The 9,675-nt window shown below is 44.3% G+C and overlaps 1 protein-coding gene across 1 annotated transcript; it reads left to right on the forward strand.

Annotated features, from left to right (window-relative positions):
• The first annotated feature begins 7,052 nt into the window (after positions 1 to 7,052).
• LOC124654498 (probable non-specific lipid-transfer protein 3) lies at positions 7,053 to 9,276 on the forward strand. The gene is made up of 2 exons (XM_047193503.1): positions 7,053 to 7,468; positions 9,003 to 9,276. Exons 1-2 carry the CDS (start codon positions 7,098 to 7,100, stop codon positions 9,274 to 9,276), a joined length of 645 nt encoding a protein of 214 aa, XP_047049459.1. The 5' UTR covers positions 7,053 to 7,097.
• The last annotated feature ends 399 nt before the right edge of the window (positions 9,277 to 9,675 follow it).

A 9,675-nucleotide genomic window follows, 5' to 3' on the forward strand; every position in this document is an offset into this window, starting at 1 on the left:
TTACATACCGAAAGGACGAGTAGGGGAAATACCGTACCCAACGTCCTTCATCTCGGTATCAACGCCAATAACAACATTTGCGGACTTGCCGCTGTTCCCACGCCGATCATGGCGTTACGGGCAATCAGGGAGCCCAATGTCCGGGAGCGCCACAAACATGGCAGTTCCCTTTCTTCTTATAAGGAGTCTTCCTCTTGAAGTTGGTTGAGTTGGAGGCTTTGTTCTTCTCATCAAACTTGCCTTTTCCATTGTTCTTATTCTTAGACTTGTGAGATTGGAAGTTCTTCTTCTGTACCACATTGGCACTAGAACCTCCCTCAAAACTACGAGCGCTTGTGTCCTTTGCTCTCGCCTTCTCTTCCACATGAAGCGAGCCAATGAGATCCGAAACGGAAAACTCTTGTCTCTTATGTTTCAGAGAAGTAGCAAAGTTCCTCCACGAAGGAGGAAGCTTGGCAATAATGCCACCGGCCACAAATTTGTCCGGTAAGGTACACTTAAACTGCTCGAGTTCTTTGGCAAGGGACCGAATCTCATGAGCCTGCTCAACCACGGAGCGCTCATCGGTCATCCCGTAGTCATAGTATTTCTCCATGACATACAATTCGGTGCCGGCGTCCGAGACCCCAAATTTGGCCTCGAGCGCATCCCACGCATCTTTACCATGGTCGAAAGCCATGTACGGGTCAACAATGTTGTCCCCAAGAATGCTGAACAAGGCCGCCTTAAACATGGTGTCGACCTTCTCAAACTTTTCCTGCTCCTCTGCAGAGAGAGGCCCCTCAGGTCTAGCATCTGTGGCGCTAAAACAGCCTAGGTTTGTAAACCATAGAACTGCCTTTGTGTGCCACCTCTTGTAATGCATACCATCAAAGAGGGGAGGTCGAGTAGCGGCAGCAACGCTGCTTGAATTGATTTGCCTATAATCAGGTTTTTGGATTGTTGAATATATAAGCAAATATCCATATGAAATAATCCGTACAGATAATTGATAAATCATGACTACTAAAATAACAAGTAAACTAATCATGCAGACTAGTAAAGTAGATGAACAGATCACATCTAAACAAGACAAACTGATTGCATCTACCATAGAAACTAGAAGAAGAAACTCTAACAGAAACTGAAAGAGAAACGACAAGATCACATACTTCGCAGCAGCTTCGTTGTCGCCCATGTTGAGGTTGCCGAGGAAGTCGCTGAGATCCGGGAAGAAGTTGTCGGTGTGGAGAAACTCGTCGTCCGAGGACGACGTCGTGATGCCAGTAGTCGCGCCGGAGCGCTCCCCAAAAACCTGATTGCCCCTCACCCGTATAGGTTCACGAGAGGCAGGGTTCCGGAGGCCTACTGTCCCGGCAGTCGGTGCACGCCGACGGAATGGATGAGGAAGACGAAGGCGGCGGCGCAATGAACTGGAAAGAGGTAGTCGCATGTGCGTCTGGTACAGACTAGGGTTGGAGTCCGCGCTTATATAGTGCGGTTCGGGAAGGTCGTGGGACGCAGCCCACGTCCGAGTCGGCAGAGCCACGATCCAGAAAAACCGGAAGGCAAAACGGCTGAGTAACGCGTCCGTTAATGACTCGAAATTGATTACACAATTAATTTCCCAAACGGCAAAAAGATAAGCTCGGCTCGGCGAGATTCCCGCAACCCGCGGCGCGTCGTGACGTGTCGTGACGAGGCGAGGCGGGCGACAGAGGAGGAGGAGTGCGCGAGGGCTCTCTCTCTTCTCAGTCACTTACTAGGACTAGAACAGCCCACCTTATATACCACCCCAACTCTCTCCCAACTAGCAATGTGGGACTAAACTTTAGCTCCCACTAGTGCTGCCACTGATTATTGGAGTGGGCCATGTGAGTTTCAGAATTTGATAATGGGCCATGGGCCAAAGGCCAAATGCCCCAAATTCCAGCAACTTCAAGGTCGCCAACAAGATGAAAAGATTCAACATGGTCCATTGTTGGACAACGGTCAAAGATTATCCCATGTGGCACGAGCTATATGCTTCCTACGATGCAAACACAAATCCTGGGAAGTTCGATGTCATCAATGTCGATGGTGCCAACCCAAGTGAGGCAAGTGCATGAAAGAGGCCGAGGGAACAAACAAGCTCTAAGGCGGAGGCCAAGCACGATGCCTCCTTGCGAGCGGTCATGTATGTAGACGATCAAGACACACCTAACCGACAAGGAGGTGTCAAGTGAGAGGAGGGACAAGAGGAAGCGCCGGGAAAAAGAGGAGCCCATGAAGAACTACTTCGACATACAACACAAGAAGCTCGCCCTTAAAGAGATCAACGTCCACAACATGCGCAAATAATTGGAGCTCGCCCTACTCACCGAGGAGGCCAAGCTCATGGCGATCCCCTTGACCGATGACATGGATCCTACTCAACATGCATTTTTGGAGAAGAAGAATATGATCTTTTATCGAGATGTGTGATTCACTCGATCACACATTAATTTGTGTTTAAATTCTTTTGGATTATGAGAAGAACAATATGCAAAGCCTGTTTTGAACTATATTGTTGTATTAATTAGAACGATTTGCTATTTTTTAGATTTTAACTAAAATTATTTAACGTTTGAAATATAAGCATGAATTTGTCTAAATTTAGGAGGCCACGGACCAAATGCGGTGGGCCGTTGGAGCCGCTAGTAACCACATACAGATCTGGACCTCTTGTCTATTCGCTGGCACCGCAAATGGATCTAAACATACAGTTTGGCGGTCCGAAATACAGTCTCCATACATGAAACAATCGCCACATTCGCACATATATAGTCTATTTACTGATTCTGGGCTATTCGCCCATAAGCCCACGGTCCTGCAAGAATCAAGTCCACGAAAAAAAAGAAGGAAAAATGCCATGTTTTCATTAAAAGGAATGAAATCAGGAAAGGAAGCATCCCATTTATAAACGCATACTACGTAAAAAGGTAGTACTATTGTTGTTTTTTCATTAAAAGGAATGAAATCAGTACACGAAGCATCCCATTTTAAAACGCATAGTTCTACGTAAAAAATGAATTGTTGTGTTTTCATTAAAAGGAATGAAATCAGTAAACGAAGCAGAAAAGTATGTCATTATCTCTACTTCCTGAAACAACAAAGCAGGAACTTACGCCATTAATCTCTTCCTTCCCAATTGCCGTTAGCATCTCTTTAATTAGGTGACAATCAATCAGACAATGCATGAATCTTCTGTTTCCATCGCGCGCCTCGCAGCTCCTCTACAAAAACCGAGCACGCCTCGATCCAATAGGCAATACCGCAATAGCAAGTCGCATCATCCTCCTTCTCTTGTCCATCAATCCGGTGTGCGTAGGTACAGCGCAACCACCACAACACCATGACGCCGACCCGCCACTCGCCGTCCATCGCCGTCGCGTTCCTCGTCGTCGTATCCGTCCTGGTCGCCGCCGCCGCCGCCGATGCATCGGCCGACAAGAGCGACTGCTTCGTCGCCCAGACCGCGTTCAGCGAGTGCACTGGCTATATCATGGGCGTGGACGACGAGATCACTCCACAGTGCTGCAGGGGTCTCGACGCTGTCAAGGACTTGGCGTCGACCAAGGACCAGCGCCGGGCCCTCTGCTCGTGTATCCTGTCGGAGATGCGCGCCGCCGGCAAGATCAAGTCCGGACGCGTCGCCGCCCTCCCCGCAGCGTGCCGCATCCGCGGCCTCGACTTCCTCCCGACCAACCTCGGCTTTGACTGCTCCCGGTACGTACAACATGCACCGCTCGGTTTAGTCTGTTCGTGCATCAGTTTGTTTTTAAGTTTTTATCATTTGCCGTGAACTTCAATGTACTAACTGCTTATTTTCTTTGCAGGATTTCTTGAGCTGATCACCGTCCAGTTTACGGCCTGACGAAGATCAGGAATAAAAGACTTCTGTAGTTCAGCATATTGTTTTTAATTTTATCTCCTTCTGTGTAGCCTAAATTTTGGCTGAACGATAGTTCAATTATTTTTGAAATAGGAAAGTCACCGCGCTAAGCTATCGAATTATATTCTGCTACCATTGGTTCCTTTCCCTCCTACTGTTAAGAAGTCCCTTTTCCTGTTTGCTCGTGATCGAAACTTGACTTGGCAGTTTTGCTTTCGTTGAATACAGTTTGATACTCCGAAGTCCGGGTGCACTAAGGGCTCTTTTGGTTCAAATGATTTCTGAAACGCAATTGCAGCAACAGGATATCTTGACATCTTGAATACTACATGATTTGAAAAAATAGGAACGTATGTTACATGTTGTTTGGTTGGGCTGCAGAAAAGATGTATGAATTTTCCTCAAAAGTTCCCTATATACCATACATGTCATAGAAACAAACAAAATTGTACCAAAAATAAAAATGACTATCTATCTATCTATTATATACTAAAAGCAAAATAAGGGTATGAAATAGAGACACTACGTTAATCCACATCATCAGAATTATTTAAACTGTTAGATCTGTAATTTGATGATCATGATTAAAAGAGTTTACGTAACATGTACGATTTTTTTTTTGGACATACATTGTATGTAATATTAGACACGTACATGCAACAGTTTGTGAGAGAAAATTAAAAGGAGGCAGGAAAGATTACGTACCTGTTTAGTTGTGTTAGTCTTTCCATGTGGGAGGAGTCCACCGGTTGCACTATTCCATGTTTTAAAATTAACCTAAAGGAGTCTCCAACTCCAATCTTTCCAGGCGCTAGATGAATTTGATTTTTTTTTTCTTATACAAAGATGAAAGGTTTGATGTCAATTAACCAATGCACACTGCCCTGTCAAAAAAAATTTAGCACACTCCAACCACGTGTTAATTAAATGAATTTGGCATGTCACAAGGTAAAAAATGTTTTTTTGTAGCATACCTAGGCACACAACTATGATAATTAAAAAATCTTTAAATAATACTCTCTCCGTGCCGAAACGATGTCACATTTTTTTTCTCAATTAGTATATATCTAGACATAAAATTGTCTAAATTAGTATATATCTAGACATTATTTAGTATACAAATGCATACGAATTTAGATAAATCTGGAAAATCCTTTTCGAGACAAAGTAAGTACAAATTTCAATCCAAAAAAGTTAATGAACTATTCTCATATATAAATGAGAGTCAGAACATAAGAAGACATAATGATGTACTACAAGGTTTTACTACATTTGACTGCAAAGTAATTTTCGGTATATATCTCCAATGAATTAAAGTTGAATATGAAATTCATTTATTTTTTTATCCACTGTGTGCTGAAGTATTAGGTAAACCCAAATTATCCACCACAAGAACACATGTAGCATCCACTTTTCAGGCACCACATTAGTCCACATCATCCAAATTTCGTTGTATAATTTGTTGCTATGATTTAATCAAATAAGTAAAGTCATATAGTATATGGATTTGTGTGTTAAGGTAATATATACCGTGTAGTTTCAAAGTACATAAATAAGAAAGATGAACCGTACCTAAAGTCAGGGATTTCTACGACCAATAGTATCGGGCAACTCCATCTAAATAGCAAGCATAACCATGTGTAACCTCGATGACATGTCTCGGCAAAACTAAATTTGAACCAGGGTAATATGTGTTCATTCTTGACATGTTAATCTATAAGGTTTATGTGTGTGGAGACATAAATCTAAAGAGTAACGGTGCCAAGACTTCACTGGCAAACGACAATGTTGCACTACAAATATTAAATTTTGTACATGATAACTAAAACTGATGTGTCAAATAGTAGATTATAGAAAAAATAATGTGTCAACAATTAGAGTATACATGCAAGGACAACTATCATAAGACAAAGATGTACCGCGACCTATTTTTTCCATAATTATACCTAAACCAAGCACAACAAATAGAACTGCATCGACGCACTTAAATGCATCACAATGAATATATCTTTTATTTTTAGTGGAAAATTATTGTTTAATGAAACAAATGTCATTACAAATATTTACCGAGCAAGTCATATTTACTTAACATAATATTTATGGTGAATATATAACTAATTAGTTATTTTTAGAGCTAAGTGGTTGTTATATGAGTATCTATGAAACCTAATCTCTTAGTTCTCGAACAATTCATTAAAATACATAGGATGCCCTCGCATTTGCGAGGGCCACTGTGCTAGTTTGTATTAAAAACACTTTCTAATAATAATTTTATATCAATATTTTTTATTTAAAGAAAAGATATGAAAAACAAGGGCACCTATTTCATTGGAATGAAGGGAGTACATATATCATTCCTCCCACTTCCTATCGGCTGCATGAGTCGTTTGTTCTAGTACAAACCCTATTACCAAACTTAGAAAAATTTAAACATAAAGACGATTGAGATTGCTTGATACCCCTTCATAATTAAGAAACTTGTATGATCCAACTTATTTATAAGAATATGTAATCTACGTATAGATCGGAGTAGTATGTATGTTTTCGGCTCATCGGGTGACTCTGCTGGGTGGTGGCGATCGTGGCCGATGATGGGAGGGAGGCACGGCACCTAGCTAGGTGCTTGCCGGCAGGTGGGCCAGTGTGCGACCGGACAGTATGGACAGAGTTCAAGATTTGTTCTAAACTGAAAATAATTTTTTGGATGAAAAGTGAACTTCCCCAAAAGTTCAAGAAAAAGAAGTGGACTTTCTTTATCTGCAAACAAGTTCACTCAAAAGGCCAAAAGCGCAAACTATTGTTTCTTGTTTGTGAGATGTGGGCTACATATTTCAACACGACTCATGCATCGATAGTGCCTGCCAAAATAAGATATTGGCATCGGATTTGAACGAATCAAAAGAAACGAAGCGGTACTGGTAATTAAGCGTGCATGCATGGATGGTTCAAGCTACGAAAGAAGAAGAGAATTACAGCTGGGCCATTAATCCTGCCTCGCTAGGTTGTAACGTAGTGTCAATTCAAGACTATTCAACGTATCAATTCAATAGTGCCGTTCGTTGAGCTGAGAAGAAGAAAGAAACGTTTCCATCCCCCGCCCAAACACTCCCTATAAATCCTGGACGCTCGTTGACGCAAGCCTCGTCGATCGGCACGCACTCGCCTATATCGCCATCCATCAATCCGGTGCAACGCAACCACCACCATGACTACGCCTACCCGCTGCCTCCCGGCGCTGGCCGCCGTTGCCGCTCTCCTCTTGCTCGCCGGCAGGTGGCAGGAAGCCGAGGCGGGGCCGGAGAACAACGACTGTGCCGTCGCTCAGACGGCGTTCAGCGACTGCATCGCCTACGTCTCCGGCTTCGAGGACAAGTTCTCGCCCCGCTGCTGCAGGGGGCTGGCCGACATCAAGGACCTGGCGCCCACGGCTGACCGGCGGCGTGCTCTGTGCGCGTGCATCCACTCTGAGATGGTCGCCGTTGGCAAGGTGATCCCCGACCGCGCCAGCACCCTCCCCGCCAAGTGCGGCGTCCGTATCACCTTCCTTCCGACCAGCTACTACTTCAAGTGCTCACAGTACGTACCTACCAACATACACTAGCTGTTCATGTTTGATGCACAAGTTCAGTTGTGTTCTTTGTTTTGGAGAAGTAGTTCGTGACAATGCCTTGTTTTTCTGCAGGATTCCTTAAGCTGACTGGTCATTAACAAATCAGCCTACGGCTAAGAGCATCAAATAAGAAGACGCGCAGACTGGAGGATTTTTTTTTCTTCCTTCTTTTGCTGCTCTTTTTCTTCACCCCCCCCCCCCCCCCCACTTCACTTCTTATGCCAGAAGTAAGCGATGCAATAATCTCGTGAAGACTTTTGGAATAAAGACTCTTGTAGCATGTGTTTCCTCTGAAACATTTATTTACAACTAATTTGCTTCCTCTTGAATATTTTTTAGAAGAAGGAAAAGTTGCGAGTGAGCACCATGACTCGTGGACCCTCAGTTAAATTTTGATTTTTGCTTTAGCAATAAATCACGACACAAGAATGTACCAAGAAAGTGTGACTGTGTATTATAAAATTATATTATGTCACACTGAAATATTCAGAGAAAAACTTATAGTACATGGCCTACAAACAAATAACTAGTATTAACAGATATACGTGAAAAAAATCATCAAATTTGTATTTTTGTTTCTCTCAAGTAGCTCAACTTTTTAACCTCAAACTTCACATATCAATGTAAATTTGGTATTGCAATGTGTTGGTATATTTTTCCGAACTTTGAGCACACCAAAAAAATGTCTAAAATGAGTGAAGCTGTAGGTGTGGTCTACTTAGGAAAAACCATCTCTCCAGAAGAAATTAATCATACTTCCTCGCGTATCCTTGCATCCCTTTCATGTCCTATATCCTTGCATCCCTTTCATGTCCTATATCCTCGCCCCACCCACACCATATCCTTGCATCCCTTTCTTTTCCCTTTCTTCATCTTGTACCAGCTCCGAGAGAGAAGAAGAAGAGAGATGATCAGAACACAATAGTCATCTTCTTTGTTGTCCACCTCACCAGAGTCGAGAGCATAGAATGTTAGAATTTTGACCCACATTGGATCAGCACAATAAATATTCCATTAATTCCTAATAAATCCTAGAGGCCCATTTGGCCCATTCATGCATGGCAGGGATGGGATAAAAGTTCAGTCCCACATTGCTAGTTAAAGAAGAGTTGGAGCAGCTTATAAGGAGAGCTCTTCATACCACTAGATGATACCCCCGCGCGTTGCAGCGGGACATTGCAGAATCACACCAGGATAAAATGTAATCTATGTTACCTCATGCGGTGACAATTGCAAAGCGTGAACACTATAAAGAACAACGGTCAATGAGGTAAATCGATTCAATGGGGTACATCGATTGTCTAGGAATAATAAACGGGATCATTGTTCTAACTATAAACAATAATAAGCGTTGAATTGGGCTCGGAATCAGCCAATCTGGAATTTAGACCCTGTTTCCACCGTTTGGTTAGGCCTTAGAATCAGAGCATGGAAACTGAGGGCGAATTCCATGCACCGGTTCGGTCCGTGTAAACTTCCCCGGAAACTTTCCGAGGTCAGATCCTCAGAAACCTGTGGAATCGAAGCGGCCTCTTCGTCCCGCGAGTCTGCGAGCAGGCGAGACTCGCCCGTCGCCGCCTCCCTCCCGATGCGTGCGAGCGACCGGAGCGGCGGAGCCCCGACGGCGGCGCGCAGGTTCGGTCCCCTCCTCTTCTCCCTTTCCTCGCTTTCCCCTCTTCTTCCCCTCTGCGCCGCCTCCCCTGGCTGCCCCTCTCCCGGCGCGGCCGCCGACGACACGGCCCCGCTCGCCGACCTCTCCCCGCGGGAGCTCTAGCGCGTGGGCGTCTGCTTCGCGCAGGAGGGCCGCGATGCCTACGTACCATGGACCTCATGACCGCCATCACCTGCAGCTAGATCGAGCGCCCCGTGAGCGCCGGCGGCGATGTCTCCGATGTCTCTGGCGGCTGAGATGGACTGCGTGCTGTCGAGTTCGTCAGGGAGACAGCGTCGGCTCCATGGGCGGAGCCAGAATCTACAACTTGGGTGTCTCTCGAAGAACATCGTCGATGTGACCTCCCTATCCAGACCACTTCCGATTGATTGGAGAATTGCAAACTGAAGCCTTGTTGGACGAGCAGACATTGGATTAGTAGATGATGGCATTTAATTGATCATATATTTTCCCAAGTGTTAGACTTGTTCCTGTCGTTTATGCGAATGATTTATTGTGTGC

Source organism: Lolium rigidum, chromosome 1 (genome assembly GCF_022539505.1).
Source record: "Lolium rigidum isolate FL_2022 chromosome 1, APGP_CSIRO_Lrig_0.1, whole genome shotgun sequence".
NCBI lineage: Eukaryota > Viridiplantae > Streptophyta > Magnoliopsida > Poales > Poaceae > Lolium > Lolium rigidum.

Coding starts and splice junctions, on each gene's coding strand:
- LOC124654498 (XM_047193503.1), top strand. CDS start 7,098: ATGACTACGCCTACCCGCTGCCTCCCGGCGCTGGCCGCCGTTGCCGCT. Junction 7,469..9,002: donor TACTACTTCAAGTGCTCACA/GTACGTACCTAC, acceptor TTCCGAGGTCAG/ATCCTCAGAAACCTGTGGAA.